The sequence below is a fragment of the Petromyzon marinus genome, chromosome 4 (assembly GCF_048934315.1).
Source record: "Petromyzon marinus isolate PM22_M1 ecotype Great Lakes invasive population chromosome 4, UKy_Petmar_22M1.pri1.0, whole genome shotgun sequence".
Taxonomy (NCBI): domain Eukaryota; kingdom Metazoa; phylum Chordata; class Hyperoartia; order Petromyzontiformes; family Petromyzontidae; genus Petromyzon; species Petromyzon marinus.
This window is the reverse complement of record NC_133670.1, coordinates 15,830,744-15,856,893: the sequence shown is the minus strand read 5'-3', so window position 1 is coordinate 15,856,893 and position 26,150 is coordinate 15,830,744. Positions and strand designations below refer to the sequence as shown.

The 26,150-nt window shown below is 44.1% G+C and overlaps 2 protein-coding genes across 9 annotated transcripts; one reads left to right on the top strand and one right to left on the bottom strand.

Moving 5' to 3' along the window:
* Positions 1-511: 511 nt before the first annotated feature.
* Positions 512-14,674, bottom strand: CCDC47 (coiled-coil domain containing 47). 4 transcript variants are annotated; one of them, XM_032945982.2, is made up of 13 exons: positions 14,442-14,674; positions 12,605-13,130; positions 12,187-12,285; positions 11,717-11,891; positions 10,400-10,521; positions 8,846-8,911; positions 8,598-8,699; positions 7,414-7,524; positions 5,174-5,259; positions 4,827-4,885; positions 4,348-4,457; positions 3,468-3,665; positions 512-2,445 (listed from the first exon to the last, which is right to left on the bottom strand). In XM_032945982.2, exons 1-13 carry the CDS (start codon positions 14,483-14,485, stop codon positions 2,365-2,367), a joined length of 1,779 nt encoding a protein of 592 aa, XP_032801873.1. In that variant the 5' UTR covers positions 14,486-14,674; the 3' UTR covers positions 512-2,364. The 4 variants fall into 4 exon arrangements, with proteins under 4 accessions (XP_032801873.1, XP_032801879.1, XP_032801878.1 ...); XM_032945988.2 differs by having other exon boundaries at positions 12,605-13,038; XM_032945987.2 differs by having other exon boundaries at positions 12,605-13,010.
* A 1,125-nt stretch (positions 14,675-15,799) lies between these two features.
* BCS1L (BCS1 ubiquinol-cytochrome c reductase complex chaperone) lies at positions 15,800-23,338 on the top strand. Of its 5 annotated transcripts, none has more exons than XM_032945991.2 (8): positions 15,800-15,915; positions 17,795-18,212; positions 18,362-18,501; positions 19,086-19,280; positions 20,148-20,211; positions 20,945-21,114; positions 21,516-21,633; positions 22,246-23,338. In XM_032945991.2, exons 2-8 carry the CDS (start codon positions 17,893-17,895, stop codon positions 22,523-22,525), a joined length of 1,287 nt encoding a protein of 428 aa, XP_032801882.1. In that variant the 5' UTR covers positions 15,800-15,915; positions 17,795-17,892; the 3' UTR covers positions 22,526-23,338. The 5 variants fall into 5 exon arrangements, with proteins under 5 accessions (XP_032801882.1, XP_032801883.1, XP_075914348.1 ...); XM_032945992.2 differs by lacking the exon at positions 15,800-15,915 and adding an exon at positions 15,982-16,330; XM_076058233.1 differs by lacking the exon at positions 15,800-15,915 and adding an exon at positions 16,484-16,506.
* Positions 23,339-26,150: the final 2,812 nt, after the last annotated feature.

Genomic DNA, 26,150 nt, shown 5'->3' with positions numbered 1-26,150 from the left:
AGACAGCTGTGGATGGTGGAGTCTGGTCGTGGATGTCACCAGAGGTCAAACTCGACCACAAGGCACAAGGTGACAAGGTTCGGAAAAATTGAAGGAACCGGAAAGAGAGAAAGACCTAACAGAGAATGGCTTGACGACGTAAGAGATTGGTGCCAAAAAGATGTGGTACTACTTGAGCATATTGGCACAAGACAGAGGAAAGTGGAAACACATGACGAAATGTGCAGTGAACACCTACGGGCTATCTGCCCATGGATCGTGATGACACAAAGGAAAGTTATGGTGATTTTAAGACATCCACCTCCTCCTCATTTATCCTACAGCACCGTCAATAATATAATTCTTCCCAAAAGAAAAAGGTGCCTATCATTGGCTACAACAAAATAAAAACACTGTAATGTATTAATGCTGAAATCAACAGATTACTTCATCTATAAGCGCAACTGGGAGTACATGAGAGCCATAGTCTGGCTTTGTGAACTGTTATTTTACATACATTGTCAATCACAACTTTGCTATGAAGTCATTGTTTATTTTCTTTACAAGGTGTCTCTCAGCAACAAACACAGCGGCTTAGGGTTAGTTCGCGATGGATTATAATAGTACATTTTACAGTGTATTGTGGGAGGGGGGGGGATTAACAATAATAAATTGCATTGACAGAACAGTGCATTTTTCAGTACGAGTACTGTAATATCCTGACCACAGATTTACAATAGAATATGCACGTATGTCACGCAAAACAACACTCAAAAGTGAACTTATCTGCGTGGTGTAAACCTTGCCATGGTTTTTGGAAAAATACCTCCTCTCCTGGTCAATAAAAAATATTAACGCACTCGATGAAGTATTGCTGGTACTTGCATATAACCATCGCATAGGCATATACAGTTTTACAAGCGGTGTTCGCAGTAGCGATCGCAATCTGCCCTGGATTTTGTGCTGCATCTGTGCTGCAATGCTGAACACTGTCAGTGCTGGCCTGTAGTGCTAGCCCACTGTGGGCAGAGAATGTAGCGCACTGTTTGTACATCTGGCAGCACAAATCACAGGTGCAAGATTTCAAAGTATTCTAAATATTATTTATGCTGTCCTGAACTATCCAAGTATATCTGAAAAACATATCCTAATCTAGTATAATAAATATGCATACTCTAGTCATCTATGTGTTGATAGTGTTAAAACGTATAATCCAGCATTACTTATTGCAGCACACTAATTTTGCATTCTTGTGGCCATTATAGCTGGGCATTGGTTTGGGTTTTTAAAATAAATCCTGCTATAGCAGTAAAGCCGTAACGATGACATTAGAATACTGTATGCACACCCATGCATTTACATAGCTTAACACATGCTCACTTTCCTTTGCATAAACTTAAATCAATGCATTGATCTAATTTCATTAAAGTAAATGGTACATTATTATATCTTCATTAAATAAACACCTTAATTATGGACATGCTATTCATTTGGCTCTGATGAAATCCTGAAGATGTAAACCGTTTAAGACTGAAGGGAAGCATATGTTCACGTAACACTGCTTTAACACGAAGGCTTTTGCGACCAATATTATTAATAATAAAGGTTTTTGGGTTATATCGTGTAGGTATAAATGTGTCATAACCCTCTACCACTCTCCAATCCACCGGTGTGTTGGAGAATAAATCCACAACATTTACAACTTGAGTACGACGTTTCGCTGGTAATCACATCCAGCATCATCGGGCAAATCGCCCGATGATGCTGGATGGTGGGCTGAAGTAGTAACTAATTGGCGCGTTTTGTTTACGTGACAAACCTTGCTGGCTATATCGGGTGGTGGAGCATTACGACACATTTATACTTACGCGATCTAACCCAAAAATCTTCATTACGAATAACACTGCCTTGTAGGCACCAACAAATGCTTTTGAACAAAGGTGACAATAACGAATGCAGCTTGCGGTTAGAGTGCTAAACACCATATATATAAAGTGCACACTTCCACGCGGTCCAACACATGTTGTCTTCCATGTGAGGATTCTTGCGGATAAAATATTAGCAAAGTATAAAACACAAACAGGCAATCCTCATGCATTTGTATCCGCATTATTAACGGCTACTTAATAAATACAGATTGGGGGATCACAACCCAACTAAATACAAAATGATCCTGACACTTAAACCACTCCAGCTCTTTGGGGATGAACTCTGTATTGATGTTAAACTTGGCATGCATATTCAGTCCCATACCTCGCGACCATTCAGTCGCTGGGAACACTCAAATTGACCACGGAAATGCGTCGGAAAATCGTGATCTCTTTGCTTTTCCCACCAGGAGCAAAGCACAGCAACGCGTTGCTCCGCCCCTCGCAACAACTCTCCTCACATGGCCTTCACTTTGATCTGCTTCATCTTCATCTGCTTCTTCTCCTTCTTCTTTTGCTCACGGCGAATCTGCACCTCCTGGAAAGGAAACAGAAATGAGAGGCCAAAGAGTTCATCAATGACAGCAACGACTATTTGTATTTGCAGAGCAACTAAGTGCAACTGCATCTCAAGACGTTGTACAGAAACCACAAGGGAAAGGACAGATTATAAAACGGAAAAAAGAGTTCCTGGGCCGCTAATGGGGAATGTGGCAGGCCCTTGCATTCAATTCACTTGAATTAGCTCAGTTGCAGATGAAAACACCCACGTTTATGCGTAGACACAAGCAACGGTAGTCGTGGGTGCAATAGCTTTACCATGTACCACCATGGTTCCAGGGGACAGGCGGTGTCCATTACTACTGTCCAGAGTGAATTCACAGGAGCACACACACCCAATCGCAGGAACACACAAAGATCCCCCGTATAGCCTTAACAGACTGTAGGGGCAAGTGCTGTTAGCGAGCACCTATGAAGGCAGGTACGGTACACGAGGGGGTGGGTGGCCAGCACCACGCCCGACCGCCTTTCTCTCCCCAGTGGCAATGTTTACACAACGCACCAAGTACTCATTTGAGGCTGAGTCGACCTAGGGGAGGCCCAGGACCGGTTCAGATAATCGTCACTGGTGTTGGCCGTGAGCGGGAATCGAACCCGGGTCGCCAGGTTCATAGCGCAGTGCGCTAACCGCTACACTACCCATAGGCACACCTCCACAAGAATACAGAGACAAAATACAAAGATCCCCCATGTAACTGTCAACAGACTGTTATCTCATGTTCTGTTAGCAAGCACCTATTGAGGCCGGCACGATACGTGAGTGGCTAGTTGGCCAGCACCATGCCTGGCCACCTTTGTCTCCCCATGGGCTGATGTTTACACACTGCACTAGGTACTAATTTAAGGCTGCGTCAACCTAGGAGAGGCCCAGACCCCGGTGTTGGCTGTAAGCGGGAATCCAACTCTGGTCACTGGGTTCACAGAACAGCACGCTAACCACGACGCTACCGCTCCCCCATGCACTCACACAGACAAACACACCCAGCCACAGGCACACACCCATAGGAACACGCTCGGCACGCACGGCACCTCCAGCTTGCGCTGACGCTCGGGGTCCTCCTCGTTCATGATGCGCTCCTTCTCGGCGCGCTTCTTCTCCTCGCGCCGGCTCTGCGCCGCCTCCTGTCTCTGCACGTGCGTCAGCTTCAGGAAGTTCTCCTCCACGCGCGTTCGGTTGCGCTCTGCCTTCTGCTTGGCCTAATAGGAGCAGGCAGAAGCACGCACACATATGAAGGGTGTCCCCATCATAAACACCAAATGCCATTACAATAGAATGTACATTTACGTAGCGTTTCAAGATGCTGTATAGAAAAAGCAGGCATTTTATTTGGCAGAGTGGGGCAGTCAGTCATAGGCAGGGAAAAGAGTAAGGTTTTGAGCCTGGACTTGAACAGGGGCAGAGAGGCAACAGCATGGATTAGGGAGTTCCTGACTATGATGGCAGCAGAGGAGATTCAGCGACCGCCCACTGAGTGAAGATGGACTGGGGGCTTCAACCAAAATCCTTGGTTTTTGGAGCAAAAAGTGCCTTCGGAGGAGTAGAGTGAGGTAGGCAGGGGAAGGTCCATGGATGATCTTAAAGGCAGTGAGTGTGCTATTGAAATCAATCCGGGATTAGATTGGGAGCCAGTGGAGTTGTTGGAATATTGGGATATTGTGGCCTCTTTTGACAGATGCAGGCATGGAGTCTGGCGGTGGAATTTTGGATCCATCGAGTTTTGAGATGAGGAATTTTGGAGAGAACATAACACTCGGAATTCAATACGGCAAGTGACGCTCACGCACAGCCCTACTGCCCCACAGAAGTGTTCGCCTTAACCTAGCCTCAATTATAGCTTCTGTACCATGCACCCCACCCCTCCACCACTGCACTGCTCACCTCTTTGCCGAGCCGGAACCTTTTCATCTTGTCCATGCAGTAGATGACCATCTTCATGAGACCCAGCATGCCCTCCATGTCTCGCGGGGATGTGTGGCCTGCTCCAGGCACTGGAGACGTGCACACACTCATCATGTACACAGAGTAGTCCTTACTTGAACAATAGACGCATATATAATTTATGGGTGCACGTTGATACTGGCATATAAAGGAAATTGTGGCAGATATTTTATTTGCTAATTATACATGTAACATATTTTATGTTCAATGGAAACAATTGTTTTTGTACCAAGCATTACGTTGGCAAACTTTTGTTTATGGCATATCCATACCCATAAAATTACGGATGTATGCATTTCCTTGCAGTATTGTTTCTAATTGTGGAGCATGTAGCATTTGAACATGTATTCATGCTTAGATTTTTGCTCCACAAATCATACGGAGGGTTCCAGTGCCCTATAACTAAAGTTACAACTCACCATTAAATGTAAACAGCAAACACTTTTTTGCATCAGGGAGCTTTATGGGCTGGCTCTCCCTAGAGAGACACAAAGCACACACACTTTTCCACACAATCCGTCGCAGCACTTTCCCTAAATACAGCATTAACAGAAAACCCCATTTTCCATGAGGAATATTATTTCAATTAAGATCCATTATCTAAGAATAAATATGACATGATACATTTATTTGTTGATATATTACATGTAAATGTTTTCTGTCATTCTGATAATGTTAAGCTATAGAATATAATATAGGTAGCACGTGGGTAACTGAATGCATGATTTTGATGTTTTATATACTGTATGAATGAATGCAGACTCACTCCTGGGGGACCTTGGGCCCTGAGTACTGGTCGGACATGTGTATGGACTCGATGGTTTCGGCATGCGCCTTCAGAAAGCTGATCATCTGCAAAAAAATTACCCAAACAAAAATGCGACTTGTGTTTTTGTTTTTACATCTGAGGCAGTGTTCCTGATCTGCCTGGGCTCATCTTTCAAGGAAAGAAACTGTAGATTGTTTCAACAAAAATTGTAAAAATAACGTGCATAACATGCAGAGATCTACATAAAAAACACATTCCTCTACTTTATTGACACATACAGGCTCGTATCAAAAAGAGCTGTCTTGGAAATCCGCTCCATGGCACTGGTTCACAATCGTGTGCAACTGCAAATAAAATTAGGCTTTTAATATCTACATTACAGTGTACTACAGTGACGGAAAAAAGTATTTGATCCCCTGCGGATTTTGTACGTTTGCCCACTGACAAAGAAATGATCAGTCTATAACTTTAATGGTAGGTTTATTTGAACAGTGAGAGACAGAATAACAACAACAAAATCCAGAAAAACGCATGTCAAAAATGTTATAAATTGATTTGCATTTTAATGAGGGAAATAAGTATTTGACCCCTCTGCAAAACATGACTTAGTACTTGTTGGCAATCACAGAGGTTAGACGTTTCTTGTAGTTGGCCACCAGGTTTGCACACATCTCAGGAGAGATTTTGTCCCACTCCTCTTTGCAGATCTTCTCCAAGTCATTAAGGTTTCAAGGCTGACGTTTGGCAACTCGAACCTTCAGCTCCCTCCACAGATTTTCTATGGGATTAAGGTCTGGAGACTGGCTAGGCCACTCCAGGACCTTAATGTGCTTCTTCTTGAGCCACTCCTATGTTGCCTTGGCCGTGTGTTTTGGGTCATTGTCATGCTGGAATACCCATCCACGACCCATTTTCAATGCCCTGGCTGAGGGAAGGAGGTTTTCACCCAAGATTTGATAGTACATGGCCCCGTCCATCGTCCCTTTGATGCGGTGAAGTTGTCCTGTCCCCTTAGCAGAAAAACACCCCCAAAGCATAATGTTTCCACCTCCATGTTTGACGGTGGGGATGGTGTTCTTGGGGTCATAGGCAGCATTTCTCCTCCTCCAAACACGGCGAGTTGAGTTGATGCCACAGAGCTCCATTTTGGTCTCATATGACCACAACACTTAACACCCAGTTGTCCTCTGAATCATTCAGATGTTCAATGGCAAACTTCAGACGGGCATGTATATGTGCTTTCTTGAGCAGGGGGACCTTGCGGGCGCTGCAGGATTTCAGTCCTTCACGGCGTAGTGTGTTACCAATTGTTTTCTTGGTGACTATGGTCCCAGCTGCCTTGAGATCATTGACAAGATCCTCCCGTGTAGTTCTGGGCTGATTCCTCACCATTCTCATGATCATTGCAACTCCACGAGGTGAGATATTGCATGGAGCCCCAGGCCGAGGGAGATTAACAGTCATTTTGTGTTTCTTCCATTTGCAAATAATCGCACCAACTGTTGTTACCTTCTCACCAAGCTGCTTGGCAATGGTCTTGTAGCCCATTCCAGCCTTGTGTAGGTCTACAATCTTGTCCCTGACATCCTTGGAGAGCTCTTTGATCTTGGCCATGGTGGAGAGTTTGGAATCTGATTGATTGATTGCTTCTGTGGACAAGTGTCTTTTATACAGGTAACAATCTGAGATTAGGAGCACTCCCTTTAAGAGTGTGCTCCTAATCTCAGCTCGTTACCTGTATAAAAGACACCTGGGAGCCAGAAATCTTTCTGATTGAGAGGGGGTCAAATACTTATTTCCTTCATGAAAATACAAATGAATTTATAACATTTTTGACATGCGTTTTTCTGGATTTTTTTGTTGTTATTCTGTCTCTCACTGTTCAAATAAACCTACCATTAAAATTATAGACTGATCATTTCTTTGTCAGTGGGAAAACGTACAAAATCAGCAGGGGATCAAATACTTTTTTCCCTCACTGTACTATGCCCTTCAATAGCTCAGCAGTAAGCCTGTGTGGAGCCATGCACAGTTTTGGGCACAGTTGATGTATCTACGAGTCATCTCAGCCAGTTAGCCATAACACCTTGGTCTGTCCCATGAACTCATGCCAGCGAGCATTAGACACCTCACGTGGCCTAAAAGTGCACCTAACCTGCCACAGGCGTTGTGGTAACATCACCGTCGCTTAGTAGAGAGTGGTAGATGTTGTTGTTGATGCTAGGGCCGTGCATCACCTTGAGGTCCAAAAGGCAGTCAGTAATCTCAGAACTTTCGCTGAGCACCACCAGTGAGTCAGGCAGCCCGTAGCGGCCCAGAGGCTTGGGTTTGTCCGTGCAGTACAAGCTCTAGCAATTAGCAAGCGTGAGCACAAAAGGTGAACTAGAGGTCAGAGCTCCTGCACAGTGAATCATCATCAGCAGCCATGATGAACCCACTGCTGGATAAGACCTCAAGCCATCCCCATTTCTCACGGTCTTGCAATGTCACAATCCATCCAGCAGCTTCACACGAGTATATTTTATCACTTAATCTCTGCAGTGGACGAACTATTGGGCGCAATCCCTTCCTTGGTTGACTCCATAGTTATCTCTCAACCATCAGCCATTGTGTTTTTTTATTAATGTGTTCTGCGCAAGGCCACTTGTTTTTTTCTTCTGGGTTCTTTCGGTAAAGTCACGTAGAATGGGAATAAAAGATTTTTATTATTTAAATATTTTTTATTATTTTATTCCCATTCTACGTGACTTTACCGAAAGAACCCAGAAGATGAATCACTGCAGTCACGAAAGCTTTAAATCGAAAATTAAAACCACTTGTTTTTATTAAGTAAAAATATTGTTTTAACCCTGTTTTTAATCCGCATATGTTCCCATGTTCCCCTTTCTGTCTCTTTGTAATTCCAAGCACATCCATATCTCACACATATCTCTTTCATCACTAAGAGGCACACATATTGAAAAGTCAATATTTACTTGTCATTAAATAATACATTAAATTACAGCTGCAAAAACGTAGTGGCCAAAAACATATACTTATTGCTTTTGTCTGCCAGAAATCCCACACTGCTTTCACTCGGTAATGCAAACACATTCTCTATGCAGCATGTATTCACAAGCATGAGCTGGATTTTTTACAAATGTAGTAATAATTCCTGGGGTTCAAGTAGATGCACCTGGTCACAGTGACAATGCAAACAACGATATGCAATACATATAACGATGGCAAAACACCACTAGTACAACGTAATATTGCTTTTGTAATCAGCATGAGGAGACAGTGTGGCAGAATTGCCAAGTTTATAGCTGTAGTTAGCATAAACACATTGCACAAACACACAATGCTCCGTGCATGCATGAGGCATCCTGTTTCCAAATGCAAACGTGCACTGCAGTCATATTTACAACATAAAATTACATACCAGGTCCTGCATCTCCTTGTGTAGCCGGCTGACAGCCTTCTTCGTCCCCACAGCAAACACCATGCTGTCCATGTCATCGATGGTCATTGTTACCTTGATGTTCTACAGGAAAGCACAACATTCAGGTGAATTTCCAACGGATAGGCAGTCGATACGTCAGAGAGCGGGTGCCTGAGCAACGGGCGGCAACGTCGTGAAAACACTATTGCTGCAAGAACCCACCATCCACGACCCTGGGCAGTACGTACCACTTGATCTGAGGTGGGCCTCATCATGCGAGCCAGCACGTTCAGCAGATCTTGACGCTTGAGGAACTGTGTCCACACCCAACGCATGGCAATGCAACATGACAACGCGTCACATGTGAGATGTATGCAGTCTTCACGTGTTATGTTTATTTGTTTTCACTTGATTAATAGCTTATCACCTCAATGACCAGACCGTGTTAAGTGTGCTTCATTGGCTGGATCTTCTTCAGTTTGCTTAGGGTAAAACAAAATCAACAAAATGTGTCTTAGTTAAAAAACATTTTTAACATTCTAATTTTTTTATTTTAGAGTGGTACCTCGATATATAAGTCGTAATTCGTTCCAGAAGGTAGGAGTACTTATACCGAAAATGCCGTATACCAAACGAATTTTTCCCATAAGAAATAAATGGAAAGGAAATAATCCGTTCCAGAGTATAAGAAATGATATTTTATATGGCATATTATACATTAATGGGGCTGTATAAAATAATCTAGAAACTACTTATCACTAAAATGCATACATAAATTAAAATAAATGCATAAATAAAATAAATTGAAATAAAATTTACATCACTTTAACTTGCTCAGAGGAGTAGATAGCCTACGAGGATGGTGGTGAGGAAGGGGAGGAGGAGATGTTATTTTTGTAAGGAGAGTCCCCTTCCATTAAAACTTCAGGAAGCTGAAATTCTGGGGGGTTTTATTTTCTCTTTCTCTTTTCTGTCTTTTTTCTTGACTTGGACCTGGTTGCGGCTCACCAGGTTTCAGTTTTACTAAAAATCTGTCCATTGAAGTTTGTTTTTGCCTTCTTCTAAGAATGTTCCTGAACTGTGACATTGTCTGGTCATTCCACACAATACTGTTATGGCTTATTAGAGCCGTAAAAGTATTGTGTACGCGGGTACTGTACGCGGTGACTCATCCCAACCCATACAAGTTCTAGCAAGCGAGGCGTCGTATCCCAAGAAAGGCGTCGTATCCCAAGACATTTTTTTCTCGTCAAAACACGACGTATACCAAATTCGACGTATTCCAAAGCGGTCGTATACCGAGGTATGACTGTACTTCATAAATGTTGCACTTCGATACATTTGTCAGCTGAATTTAAAAAATGAAATAATGTGTTGGGCTCTGCAGCGTAGTTAAATTTAGCTCATGCATGGCTAGAGCTTGACAACTTTGAAGGTGATTATAACTGAAAGGTAGACAAGATGACACTGTAGTCATATCACACTCAGAGCAAGTCCTTCACAGTGAATGTGAGCAAATTTAAATGCATAAAATATATCTTAAAGATACCTAAATGAGTCAAGTGACACTTTTATGAGACATTAAATGCGTTGTCAGATTGTCGTTTTCAGTACTATGTACGTACAAGCAAACAGGGAGCCTGCATGGATGTCCCACCTTGGTGCGAGCAGCAGCCAGTGGCACGCCTATCGAGTGCGCAGACGGTGCCACTGCACCGGGGCCTATGGGCCGGAAGGGCCCATATTTTATTTCTTGCACCAGGGTTCGTGCCGACCACACAAAGCCAGTGGCAGCAGCTCACCTTGAGTTGCACCAGCATGCCCTCGCAGCACACGCGACCCGAGCACCACAGACTGTACACGTGCTCGTTCTCCTGGTTCAGCGCACCAGTGCTCATCACTTCCTTGGCTGTGCCATCGTCACCTGCAATAAGGGACTCGTCATATTCATATTCACGTTACTTTGTCGATCAAGTGGTGGATGAAGGCCTCCTTGCACTCTGTCGACTGGAGGGGTTGTTTGACAATATTTGGCTATACTGGTCAGTGTGGGTTGGTGATGGTGGGGAGGGATGAGGCAAGATTTGTTCCAATATCTGATGTTAGCCATGGCTGGGAATCAAACTCAGAGTTCCATGTTCGTAGCACAGTGCGCTATCAACTACACGACTGCTCAACCTGATGACTCATTGCTATGACTTATTCATAGGTAAAGGACAGGTACAATTGTTTGCAAGATATATTAAAACTATGCTAATTCACAATAATTGCTGTTGTGCTGAATAGTCACCATAGAAAAATACATTGAATCACTTATTGTCTTAATGAATAGTTTTTTTGTATTATTGTGTTTTGTGTGGTTCACATAATTCTTGAAACCACAAGAAATGCTAAATGTACTGCATCATTATGAAATATAATGCATTTTTAAGTGGAATTGTGACCATATATCATGAGAATATATGAAAAATTTGGGGGAGTTATATATCATATACATGTCCTCTATGTAATATATGACTTTAAATCACATAAACATTACTCAAGTGTGAAATTTTACGGTAATTTTACAAAAAGTGCTTTACAATATTTTAGGGAATATACATTTCCACAATGCGTGATATATGTGAAGACATTCGACATGTAACATGACTGTGGTCACAGTATATGGGTCATTTAAATCCTATTAGAGTAATTAGACCATCAACTTGAAGACCCATTAAGTATGTAACAAATACAGTTCGCTTAGGCTAAAACGTGGATACTGTATGAAATGTGGATACTGTATTTATCAAATACAATGTTATATATGGCAACGAATTCTGTTTAAGTGTAAACCAACCCCTGACTTAAGCTCAGCATGACAAATTAAATACTCAATTTCATTACACGGTGAAATTTAAAATGACCAAATACAGTTGTTAAATTAAAGTATTGCTGAGAGGGAATGAAATCCGCAGACAAGTCCATTCAGCGTTATGCGATATTTGATTAGCTGATGAAAAAGCTGACTCTGTGTGCGATGCTTTAATAAGCGCAAGCAAGTTCAGTGTACTTTTAATATAGTGGCGCTTAATGTTACACGCGGAAGAAACACGAGTCCGGCAAACGAGATGGCATACCCACGAGGCTGAAGTTTGCCTCCAGCAGCTCGCGGTGCGAGTTGAACCAGGCCTGGGCAAGGCGGCTGTTCTTATTGCGGCCGATCATGTAGTTCACGATGTAGGCGAGCAGCCCCGTGACCATGAGGATCTCCAGGTAATAGCACTCCCATCCGTTCTGCAAATGGTCTGGCACCTGAGCACAGGACCGCCGACGCAACATGTTACAAGAGTGTCTGCCTCGGTCTAAAAAGATAATGTAAGATTCAATTGTTGTTTATTGCTGCTGGCTGACGAGGTTAGATATGCTACATCGATCTGTTATGTAAAATTGATTAATCTGCTAAAAGTTGCATTCATTCATCAATGCAGGTAATTTTTAATGATGACAGAATTACAAATAAGCTGTTGTCACACGTCAACCACATAAAACGATGAACACAGGGTTCATTAAGCCCACAACATTGTACCTCTTAGCCAGCATTACTCACCACTAAAATGCGAATCGGAGTGTCAATGCTGTGCTTCTTCCCGCCAGACTTGTCCCTGATCCCTTCAAACTCCTCCTCGTCAAACTGTTCAACATCATCCTAACAGTCGCACACGAATAAACGTGCAGACGCACACCCGCATACACAGGCATGAAGACCCTCACTTCGTGGACAAACAAGATGTATGTATAAATATATGTACGCTTGCAACTATTAGGAAGTGTGCATATTTTAAAAAGCAAGCTGCAACAATTGCATTTACAGTGGCACACAAACACAAGTGGACACAAAAAAATATATTATTGAGCAGTGCGCAAATAAAACAGTTGTTTGCATGTTAATCAATGCATTCGGAAACAGATTTGTGTTACACGGGGACAATGGGGCCATGTTGTGCTTGTTAGCCTCTGGCTAAGACCTCGTCAGGATTATCGGAATCTTCAAAATCATCCGCAGCCTCTCCGTTCACTTCATCGTCCTCATCCGAGACCTCTCCGCCATCGTCCTCGTCATCATCAACGGCCCCTGTCGGGCGGGCTGCCCTCTCCGTGCTTGGCCGTGCGTCCTCCCACGGCGCGTGGCTCTTGATGGGGGGTGCTGGGGTACGTTTCCCCCCAGACTCCGGGAAGAAGCCATCCTCGTCCTCGTCCTCACCAAATTCTTCAAACTCCGCAAAGTCGTCCTCATCTCTGTCACGGCCGCCATCGTCATCGTTGTGGCCGTACTGAAAGTGCAGGCTTCCACTTGCCGGGCGGCTCCCGAGAAGAAGCAACAGGACAGCAAGCGGCACAGCTAGCGCCAGCAGAGTGCCCATCCGCATGGCACTGGTGGGGAGGCAGGGAGACAGGGAGCCTAGGCAAGATGGAGGTAGAGAGGCAGGGAGGGAGATGGGGAGACGGGAAGCCAGAGAAGTTGGGATGCAGGCATACAGGGAGGCAGATAGACTGGGAAAGGAAGAGGGTAAGGGGACACATGCAATCCGATATTGGAATTGGCCACACAACAACAGCTGCACCACAACTGCTATCTCCTTTAAGCACGTGTCAAACATTAAAACAAAAAATGTTATAGGGTACTTCTAAAACCTTGGGGTTTGGATCACCATCATTCAGTTACATGCTTCTGTGAACGACTGTCAAATATTATTTAACGTCCACTTTAAAGCAGACTATGCTGTTGTGGTTTGAGTGGTAAGCATACAAATGAGTAGGCTATCCAACCTCTTTAACACAATTAAATTATACACTTTTATAAATATAAAACATTTAGGTAATGAATGGGTCGGCTGCTTTTACAATATGCATAACTGGTTAATTTGAAAACCGATTATAATTAATTAATAATCAACATCAAGTGATATTGGTTCAAAAGTTATCAACCATGTCACGCCATTAATTGCCGGCATTCACCATTCTCTTGAACTTTTCGGACTCCCCAGGCTGGTACATTCCTTCACATCCCCATCTTGATCTCCGTTCCACCTTTTGTCTTAACCCCCCGCGACCTATCCTTCCAAAAGTGTTCTGGAACACCTTCACCATTGTATTCTCTTTTTCACGTGGCCTGCCAAAGCTAGATTTATCATACTGCAAATTATGAGGACCGGATACATCCATTAACGTATCAAACTTTTCAGCGTTCCTTCGCAAGTTCTTCATTCACACACTTCTATTCCCATGAGTTGTTCTAATGATCACGTCACCATCACATTTCGGACGGCCAACGTTCTCTAAATGTTCAAACGTAACCTATTATTTCTCCAACCCATGTCTGATCACGACAATGATGATCCATGTATATATATCCATCCTTGCGGCACAATTCGATTTCACGAGCACTGGGGTTGCCTGTCCAGCACCCCCCCCCCACGCCTCCTCCTTCCTCCCGTCGGTGCCTCCCCCATCCCCAACCCCACATCAGCAGCAGCAGCGGCAGTCATCGAAGTGTGCGACAATGCTCGTGGCCGTCCACTCCGTGTATCCACTGCTTGGCGGTGGCGTGCCTGAGGCCACTACAGAAAAGCCCTCCGGTGCACCCCGTGAGACATTTCCATGTGTGCCATCAGCAGCAGACACAAACTGGCGACCCCCAACACTGCAACCCCCTCCCACCACCACCACCGCCGCCGCCGCTTCAACCTCAACGCCACCACACACTGCCTAATGCCACACACACACGCGCGCTCACACGCCACAGTCCATCACGCCAGCATGTTAGCGTGCGTTTGCAGCTAAAGAATTGTACATTTCGCTCACCTTCCGCGGGTTGTGTTTTTTTCTTCTTCTTCTTCTTCTCCCATATAATTATTAGAGATACGTCGTCTGGGCTATTAATACGAGACGCGTTCGACTGCCGACACGGCCGCGTTGCGTTCCCAAGAGCGGCTTAGCCTGGGCCAGCGGCAGCCGCTAGGGGCGCTACTACACAGCCGTGTGCGCGTTGTGTGAGTCTGTGTGGCAATCAGAACCCTCGAAAAAATTCATGAAACAAATTGGGGACGCACCAGATTTCAGCTCCAATTCTGACGTCGCTACACTCCACGGCGCTTTCGTTTTGGTCTCATCTTCATGACACATCTATCATCTCACGCGTGTCTTACATTTCTTAATATTTAGCTCTTGTCAACATCTGCTATGTCAACCCAGGAGGAGTACATCATCGAATGAGCACACCCTCCCCCCCTCTCCAACCAAGTAATACCTCCTTAGGGCCCCCTCCCCAACGGGACAACACCAACACTACCGGACATCTGTGAGTAAAAAAGAGCTTCACGGATTATCGGATTTCTCCAGGATGAATATTGTTGGTTCTCGCCAAACCTTGCGGGGCGAATGTGAGCCGGGAATTGTGATCCGGTGGGGATGCCTGCGGTTCAATGTGGCAGGAACGCGTGAATCGACACTTGGGTAATCGCATATTCGACTCCCGTGAGACCGATTAAAGCGTGCCGACTCCGTATTGCAGGTGAATCTGTCGATAATCGAGATTCGATTATACGAGGATCTAATTGGAATACGCATACAATGTCTCTTAAAGCTTTCGTGACTGCAGGAATTTATATTATTTGAGTCTTTCGGTAAAGTCACGTAGATAGGTTTAAAGAAAAGAACATTTTTTTTTACAAAAAACTACGACGTTTCGATCACAACACAAGCGATCGTCATTAGGAGGAGAAAAGAGGATGACGATCGCTTGTGTTGTGATCGAAAGGTCGTAGTCTTTATTTATTTATTTTCTTTGAACCTATCTACATGACTTTACCGAAAGACCCAAAGAATATACAATGTCTCCTAGCACATATCTGTCTCCCCACGAAAAACATTTAAAAGTATTTTTTTACGCATGCCATCGGCCCCTACGGCCTTCTGGATGCGCAAAATTCCAGCATCAGTGATTAAAGACAAGCCAACTCAGGATCAGGCTTACTTGAACCAATGCTGGTGAACTGGGTCCTAGTTCCATTATCTAATCGCCACAAAATATCCCAAGTCAAAACGTCTTTGTTCCACCAGAGGTCACTATGCACCCACACTCTCTACCCTCTGCCCTACTCTGCACAATGCACACCCCATGCATGCATTACCAGCGATTCAAGTCGCGTAGTTCGTCTCGTAATAATGATTGACAGCCCTTTGTCTCTTATCCACTGTGAAGTGCATACCTATCGGCGTGTCGATCACTGGCATTGATTTACTCTACCTCACCACGCTAATCAATACGGGTTGAAAGGTGGGTGAGGGACGAGAACTGGTGCATGTATCATTTACAACTTGTTCGACATGGCTTGGAATCTTACTCAGGATAAATACCAAATAAATGGTCAAGCTACATATGGGAAGAATATTAAACGCATCGTGCTGTATTAGTGAGAGTAATTCTAGTTTCACAGTCCTGTTGTAATCCCACTGCCGAATTAAGACGAATCCACGCCGTGTCGATCGTGTGGCTTGTATACTTTATTCTGGTCTGTACGGGAGTGGTGCATTGTTGGCTCAGAACCTGCTCCTGATATCGCTCGATGTGATTGGATTGTTTCGCCGTGTTCTGGAATCGAACTCAACGACGTTCGTTTACGCAGTGAACGAAAGCGGCTGCGCAAAGCCCTCACCGCCCATGCCAAGTGCCGTGCTCCTCATTGGAAAGTGTAAGTAGCGGTGGTGTTGTTATTTTTAATTTGGTGTCAGACGAATGTCACCGTGGAAGGGCACTTTGGGCTGCGCGCACGTGGCTTTGCAGACCTCCGCGTGACGCTGGGATCACGTCACGTGGCGACGCCCTGCGTCACGCGGCGCGAGAAGCGTCACGTGGACCCGCCGTACAGTGCGTACAGTAAGGGGGAGGGTGGTGGTAGTGGCGGCTGCGTGAAACGCGCGTGCGTTCGGCTGTCAATGTCAGTGCCGGGACAAGTGCTTAGTTGTTGTTTCCCGTGCCAGTTCGTCACTCTCTCCTTCATCTCGGCGGACGTCCGAGTTGCGATTGCAGAATAGATTAAGAGGGCCCCCGGGGGGAAAGGAATGGGTCAGATGGCCAGGCAGCCTTAATGTCAGAAGGTACAACAACCCGTAACAGCCCTCACAACCTGGAACGGGTAACACGGTGCATCTGACAGCTTGTCCAGGGCATAAGCCTCCGCTTATAATTTGCTCTCTACCGTGTTTACATGACTGTCATGCACACATTGCCGCCCCTTTATGCGCGTGGCGCCCTTTCCTCAATGCTCGCTTTGCTGTCTCCCGCACGTTGCTAATTCCCGCACGCCTCAATTCACGTCTCCCATGCCGACGTTTCACATTCATTCGTGCATTGCTGTCCCTACATGCCTCTTTTTACGGTCTCCCGTACATTGCAGTTCCTCGTACAGTGTTCTCCCTGTGGCCTTTGCGCTTCTTTTGCGCTTCATCAGTGCCTGCATTGTCGTTTCCCGTGCTAGCATTGCTGCCCCTTTACTTACAGTGCATCCCTGTTATGTTCGCATATACAGTACATCACAGGCTTACATTGCTGCCCCCCTAAATGATTAAATTGCTGCCCCCCTAAATGATTAAATTGCTCTAGCAATTGCTTACAGTGCTCTCCCTCTGCACATTCCTTGTCCAATCTCCGTGCATTAATGTCTCCGATACGTATATTCTTGTCTCCCCCCCCACGCGTATTACATTGCCGTCCCTCGACACACTTCTCTCCCCGAGCTCAGTGCTATCCCACTTGTTTTTGTTGGCCTCGCCATAGTTTATAAACCTGCTAGTGCCCCATGCTGACACAGCTACTCAGCTTTTATAACTGGTCAAAAATGCACATTGCTGCCTCCATGCTTGGCCAGATTTTTTAAATATATGTTTAGCTCTTATTCAAATCACTGCTAAATATAAGCCACCCCACGCCGTCTTAGTCATTGTGTTTTTTTTTTACCACACTTTGCCGTACCAGTCGGTGCGGCTTGGTGAAGCGGGGAGGCCCATGACCGATTGAGATATCGCCACTGATGTTACTCTTGGCCGAACATCAAACGCGTGTCATTAGATTCATAGCACAGTGTGCTAACCACAGCACCACCGCTCCACCCAATTCTGCATTAATTTTTTTTAAAATATTTTATTTCCCATTACAGCTCAGCCACTGCCACCACGGGCAAAGGAGTTGGTGAGACATCCTGCACCGTATTTTCCCACGAGGGAAGAAGGTGACTGACTCTAACAGCCCTGCGCGATGCCGCTGTCAGACTTCATATCCGCCCTCAAGGACAACCCGTACTTCAGCGCGGGATTTGGGTTGGTCGGGGTGGGCACAGCGCTGGCCGTGGCGCGGAAAGGCGGGCAGGCAGCGGCCGTGGCGTTTCGGCGCCACTGCGTGACCACACTGGAGGTGTCGAGTCGGGACAAGAGCTATCACTGGCTTTTGAGCTGGGTGACGCACCATGCGGAACACACGCAGCACTTGAGCGTGGAGACCACCTTCCTGCAGCACGAGAGCGGCCGCGTGGCCACCCACTTCGACTTCGTGCCCAGCCCTGGCACCCACGTCATCTGGTGCGAGGGTGCTCATCCACCGGAGAAAATTGCTCACGTCTCCACCACACACACACACACCTGGCGCGTTTTCGAGGGACACCGAAAGAAGCGTAAATGCCATTTTAAATAATTGCACGTGGTTCACCCCGTGTGCGTGCTGTGGCCAGGTACAAGATGAACTTGATCCGGATCGAGCGGAACCGAGAGAAGCAGATGTTGGATCTCAACACGGGTATTCCCTTTGAAACTGTGACGTTCACCTCCTTCGGACGAAATCGGCAGCTCTATTTCAACATCCTCAATGAAGGTGATCAGATGTTCCCCACCAAAGACAACTTCACTTCTTGAATTCGACGCCTGGCCAATAGTTTGAGTACACTGTGCAGTGCCACGTAAACTATGCCCCTTAGTGATATTTTCTTTGTAGTATGTAAATATGAAATGTGAATATGAAAACATATAAATATACATATTAACAGGGCATTTATAAATAGGGCTTAAACGCTCACTCAATATTTTCTGGATTACTGATAGACGAGTTGGCCTGTGATTGGTATCCACAGCCTTAGCAAGATGTATATACTAGATGAACTGCAGGGTGCGGAGATGTTTTTCAGGCTGCCAACCCACAGAGACTCGGCTAAAGTGAAGTCCTGCATGCTTTCCAATCTTAGCTGACATTATAATCAGTCCACTGCTGGATGAAGGCCTCTAAGCCATCGCCGTCACAGTCATGTGATGTAACAATCCACCTAGCACCTGCACATGAGCTGTTCTCATCGCTCCATATCTGCAGTGGACGTATTTTTGGGTGTAAGCTGAGAGGCACCATTAATATGGTGTGTAAAACAAGGTGTGTGTGTGTGTATGTGTTGATGTGCTCTAATGCAGCACGGGAGTTGGCGCTGAGGCAGGAGGAGGGCAAGACGGTGATGTACACGGCCATGGGCGCCGAGTGGCGGCCGTTTGGGTTCCCGCGCCGACGCCGCCCACTCAATTCTGTGGTGCTGCACGATGGGGTCGCTGACAAGATCAAGCAAGACGTGCATGAATTCATCAGCAACCCCAAGTGGTACTTGGATCGTGGTATGCAAGCCTCCTTGTGTGCTTTACATTGGTATTCTTTTATTTTATTCGCTTTCTCACCTGCACCCATAAACGGTACCACATCACCCTAATCCCTCCACTGGCTTCAATCCAATCCCGATTCATTTTCAAGATCGCACTCAATGTTTTCAATATCCTGCATGGACTTGCCCCTGCCGTTTTCATCTCGCGCTACTCCTCAACACGCTGTCTAATCAAGTGACCGAGCCTTTCTTTGGAAGCCCCCAGTCAACCTTTGATCAGTGAGAGGTTGCTCTTTCTCCACTGCTGCCTGCATTGTCTGGAACTCATTGTTGACTCTGCCCCTATTGAAGTACAGTATAACCCCAACAATTTATTTCCTCGGAACGCCTTTATCTACAAAATAAATATGCTCACAGTTTCTGTATAGTGTCTTGAGATGTGGTCTCGTTCATCCTATACATTAATACAAATTGTATTGAAAAACAATACTACAAATTATGATACATATTGGCAGTATGTAAATACTTTTTTCGTCTAGTATTAAAGCTTTCGTGACTGCATAAAATTGCTCATTGTTTTTTTCGGGAAAAAGTCACGTATGTAGAAAAACAATTAGAGACTTCTGCCAGGAAGTGTCTAACTGTGTTGTTGGCCTGACTGGATGTGCTTCACATAATGTTTTTTCAGGTTTGTTGAATTCTCGTCTCTCATCTTTTTGTTGTATTTACCTCCGTGATTTGTTCTTGACACCTAATGAAGATCGCTTGCGTTGTGATCGAAACGTCGTGATTGTTTTTTGTTTTAATATAATTTTATTGTATTTCTACATACGTGACTTTACCGAAAAAACCAATGAGTACTTTTTTTGTCTCTTGTGTACAGGCATCCCCTACCGCCGAGGCTATCTGCTTTATGGGCCACCAGGTTGTGGCAAGAGCAGCTTCATGTGAGCTCCACAACTCACCGATGCTGCATAGACATCACATTCAAGCTGGCGTATATTGCACTGCATTAATTTTGTGAATGCTTAATATTAGATACGGTCACCTCCACTTGTGTATTTCCTATGTAAAATGCAATTTGGTGTTATGCAAGAAGTTACTGGTAACTTTCTTCATGTTAATGAGTAAGCATGTCAGTGATTAATTAAAATTGTATCTTATTGTTGGGATATGTGCATAAAATAAAACCTGAATGATATAATGAGTTAGTACTTATGCAAAATATATATAATTGTTACCTTCAGGCTAATAAAGTAAAGGGAACAGATTAAATGATGGCGATTAAATCCGTGTGTGAATAAATCACCCCGAATGTGCCCCATCTGGAAATGTTAGAAGCTAACCAGACTTGATCCTGGATAGTGCTTGGCTGAATCACCACTATACATATAATTAATACATGTCATAATCTGCTGTGGGGCTGTGCTACATTATAAGCAGAGGGGAGTATAGCAGATTCCATGTATATGCTGTACCATGCTATGTAATCTATGTTCCCACCTTCAAATAACCCTCACTTTATGCACAGCATCAGGAGGGCCTCATCCAGAAGTGGATTGAAAGGACTTTAAAATTATGATCACATGCAAATATTATCTGGATGCTAATGGGATGAACCAGATGGAATAAACCTGTCTCTTGGTCAGTGCCCCTTTGATGTGTACTGTCGACCTGCAGCACAGCACTGGCTGGCAAGCTCGAGTACAGCATCTGCCTTCTGAGCCTGAGCGACCGTAGCCTCTCGGACGACCGACTCAACCACCTGCTGAGCGTCGCTCCACAGCAGACGCTCATTCTGCTGGAGGATGTCGACGCAGCCTTCGTCAGTCGAGAAACGTCGACTGAAAGTACGAATGTCCAGTAACTTGCAAACAAAAAAAGGCAAAGGTCACCTATATAGCCTACACAGACAGGGAAAGTGCTGTTAATGCGCACATATTAAGACTGGGATGGGGCACGAGGGAGTGGTGTGGCCAGAACCATGCCAGGCAGCCTTTGTCTCCCCAGTGCTGATGTTTAACTAGATTGTTTGGTGGGCATGGGTACGAATTCTATCTCAGATTTACAGATAGTCTGCTGTGGAAACATTATTAAATTATTACTTAATATAAATTGTATTCCAAAACTTCACGTGGGTCGTAATTTATTTTTTATTTTCACTGAGAACAAATGCGCAAAATTGAACTACGTTTCCTGTGTACCTCTGACGTCCAAACAACCTGGCATCCCTCATGACTGATTTATGCAGATCCTTCAGCTTACCAGGGACTGGGGCGTCTCACCTTCAGTGGACTTCTTAATGCGCTGGACGGAGTGGCGTCCACTGAGGCCCGCATCGTCTTTATGACCACAAACCACATCGACAGGTAGGAGATTTGACTACACGTCTTCTAAGGTTTAAATCTGTATCCCCTGTGATCTTTAATAACGTTTATTTTCAGTGTCAATTTATAAACTAAATTGATGTATGTATATTTGTTATAGAGCAATGGTATTTATTCACGAAGTAGAAAAATCATATGTACATACATTATTTAACTCTGTCCTCATTCAAGCCAGCATGAGATGACGTCATATGTGATATGACATGTGATATCAGGAGATAACATCACACATAAGGAGAGTCATTGGCAGGAAGCAAGCACATGCTGTGTGACATCATTGTCTGAAAAGGATTTTATTTAATCTTTTGTGTTTTGTTATCACCACATTTTACGAAACCCTTTGATCAATTTGTCCAGTTTTCTAAACGACAAGTCCCTTATAGCAATACATTCTTAATATGAACATTGAGTATATATTGGATTTTTTTCCAAATATAGTTATGTCCTCACTATGGACAGAAACAGGCCAGAGCTAATGTATTGACACTTTCAACCTTTTTTGTGAAACATTGATAGAACAACTGCCGATCTGCACAGAGCAGCATAAAATAGATACTTTCTCCCTGTCACTTCATGGATTTTCCTGTATTTCAGGTTGGATCCAGCCCTGATCCGCCCTGGACGCGTGGATTTCAAGCAGTATGTGGGCTACTGCTCGTCCTGGCAGCTGGAACAGATGTTCCTTCGCTTCTACCCGGACGAACCAATCGATGCAGCACGTAACTTCGCAGGCGCACTTGCTGATCTGGCTGTGAAGGTGACCGGGAATACTGAGTCGCTGCAGCTGAGTCCAGCACAAGTGCAGGGGCATTTCATGCTGTACAAAATGGACCCACAGGGTGCCATTTGTAATGTTGGCGACCTCGCAAAGTGATTTACCGAGTTGACCCATGGGGCCACAAAAACTCTGCTGACATGTGACAAGCATGCAGCCTGCAGCTTCGATATATCTCACTCTACGAATGTGCCATGAGAAGAGGATGGTGGACGGAGGCTTGTTATCTTCTTCACTTACTAGAATTGTCAAGGAAAGAGGTTGATTGTGAATGAGGAGCAGCACGCATCGACCAGCTCAGGATAATTGTTCTGCCAGTGGGCTGCATCGACCAAGATTGTTGTGCTTTTGCAATCAATATTAAAATGAAGGTTTTCACGTGGAAGTCGCAATGCAGTGATTTGGAGAATTGCAGATGAACTTAAATTGCTTGATGGACCTGATTTTGATATAATAACGTATATTTATTGTTCATTTGTCATTGCTCTTCAGAAATAAAAACATGAGACTCGCCTGTGACGAATAGTTGTTCTTTTTATAGGCTATTTACGATGTGTTTTTTGTACTAAATCAATTTACTGTGTATATTTGTTCTTACAAATGTAATCACCACTATCCTTGCCATGTCCATTTGGTTGAATTGGGACAGCATGGTTAGCTGTCATTGAAATAACACCAGTAGGTAGGGTGTCTGGAATTTAAACTTGTTCACTGAGAGATTAGCACAACATTTGTTTTTGCTTAAAATACAATTATCGTATTGGTTTTAAAATGTCAGCATGTCTCCATTGCATTGTACTTTGTACAAATACTATATTACTGAATATAAACTAAGCCAGAAACTGGTTTCGCACTCGATTTACACGTGCTGGTTTTTTTCGTCTTTAAAATAAATTATTTATGTCAAATATACCACGAATATGACTGTCCATTTGTCATGGAACTCAGCAACTAACAGATCAGGGCAGCATTGTATTAGATGGGGCAGTTTCAAACAACAGTAAAAAAAAGAGTTAACTTTCCATTCCAATCCACTTTTCCATCCGACCTATTGATTACTGCTGAAAGGTCTGCCTCTGGGAATCATCTACTGTTTGTGGAGTCCCCACATCCACACCAAGAGGCCCTTGAGCTTGGCTTGTGTCAACACACGTTTTAAATCTGCAAATTATGAAAAAAAATCATAACAAAAACAATGCGGGCTGGAAAACCACGTTTCAAATAAAAAAACGTAATTTCCAGAAATAGTGCATTGTGGTTCTCAGAGACAGACTTTGCAGATGTGAGCATTGGTGACTGTGCTGATGAGTCCTAATTATGACGAAATCGATCCACAGTTGCCTTACCATTGCGTCCCTACCACTGTCACATTTTCTCAGGTAATGTATGGTGCTCTAAGACAAGACCGACCAACAATTCCTCTTCTTCAGCAAGCACTGACGGTGGGGGGGGGGGGGGGGGGGTTCACCAATTGTCGTGTGCCTTTGACGCATTTTCACGTCTTGTTTGAAACTTCTGTTGAGGAGTTCCCGACGACGACGACTCGGAGACGGCTTGAAGGTCAGGGCTTTCGCCAAAGGTTTATTATAGTATATTACAATTACACAAAGGGTGTGACAACTTCCCAGGGGTTTAGATGTCCTACACTACGTCCTGGTCCAGCCCGGCTATCTCCGGTCTCTCTCCCTCGAGTCGGATGGGGGAATTTGCCAACCTCACCGACCGGGAAGAGCAGCACCTCCTACGGCTACCACCGGATTCACTCTTCACTCGATCCCTCTCTACCCCTGGTTGATCTTCTTTGGTTCTTTCGGTAAAGTCACGTAGAATGAGAATGAAATAATAAATTGATAAAATAAAATAACACAATAATATTCTCACGACGTTTCGGCCACAACACAAGCGGCCTTCATCAGGTGAAGGGACGAGACTGTCTGGTAGGACAGCGCTGGAGTGAAAAAAGCCACGTTCAGATCACGACCTTTAAGCTGTGTCAGAAGAAACAGAGCACCTTGACAAAGGAATTAGCATAGAATTTAGCATTGAAATGGCCGAGTGATTAGCTTGTGACTGGTCACAGAAATGGCTATGTTAAAGTTAAAGCATACACATCTGCAGAGGCACCCCTTGACAAAGGAATTAGCATAGAATTTAGCATTGAAATAGCTAAGTTAAAGCATACACATCCGCAGAGGCACCCCTTGACAAAGGAATTAGCATAGAATTTAGCATTGAAATAGCTGAGTGATTAGCTTGTAACTGGTCACAGAAATAGCTATTTTAAAGTCAGAGCATACACATTCACCGAGGCACCGAGTACAAATCAAACAGGAGAATTTAGCATTGAAATAACTGAGTGATTAGCTAGTGACTAGTCACAGAAATGGCTATGTTGAAGTCAAGGTCTACACATCTGAGCTATTCACAGTAACTGGGTATACAATACAATGTATAATGAATACTATATAGTGAACCAATAAAAAAACTAAAATATAAATTACCTTAATGTTTTGATTTAAAGCTTTCGTGACTGCAGTAATTCATATTCTTAGTTTTTTCGGTAAAGTCACGTTGAAAGGAAACAACAAAATAATAAAATATATAAAACAATAAAAAATTCTCACGACGTTTCGACCATAACTCAAACGGTCGTCTTCAGGTGTGTTGGTTTGCATAAATTTATTTTTAAACGGCGCATTTATTTATTTAAAAACGTTTGCGCCACGCGCAACGATTTGGCAGTTTATTTAGGACTAGTCCATCTATATTCTGAAAAGAGGAGGGGGGAGACGATTTTTTATAATATATGCTGTCTGAAAGCCACTGTAAGCGTGAACAATCAATTAAGACCTGAAATGGTTTATCAAATCTTTCCAATGATTGCTAAGATAGAATCCATCTTCTCGGTTGAAATTGTCTCTGTGCTTGTATATGTGGATAGCCTCATGAAAGAATCTCTCATGGAAGCCAGATGGCTTACAAAGAACCTCTGTCTTGGAAAAGTCAATGGCATGTGAGCCTACTGAATTAGAACAATGATCTGCCACGGCCGAGGTGTTGGTCCTACCGTGTTTAAGGTCTGCTTTGTGTTCATGGGGTAATACCAATCGCATTTACACTGACCTCTGCTGCTGTAACTTCTTCTAATGCGAAACGAATTCTTTTCAAAACTAGCTTAGCTCTTATCTCAGAAAAAATCAGACTTATACGCACCGAACTAGATCAGTTAGACAAGACACTCTACAAATCACACTTATCATTGACGGCAACAATGTCCACATCCGATTGGGAACATGTAGACAATATGACTGCCTCTTCAGCTGCTACTATGTCGACCAAATGTAAGGAAAACCTGATTTCCAAATTTAACCTCCTCTTCAACAAAAGACCGGACACACACACCAAAAAGTTAGACGTTAATAAAGTCGTAATTAATCGCGCGCATGACGCCACGTTCCGTGACGTCATCGCACTGGACGGCACACATGACGTCACGTCCCCATTTTACTCCTCTACACTTAAATTTTGATTTAAAGCTTTCGTGACTGCAGTAATTCATATTCTTAGCTCTTTCGGTAAAGTCACGTTGAAGGGAAAAATAAAATAATAAAATATATAGAAAACAATAAAAAAAATTCTCACGTTTCGACCATAACGCAAACGTCGTGAGAATTTTTATTGTTTTATATATATTATTGTTTCCCTTCAACGTGACTTTACCGAA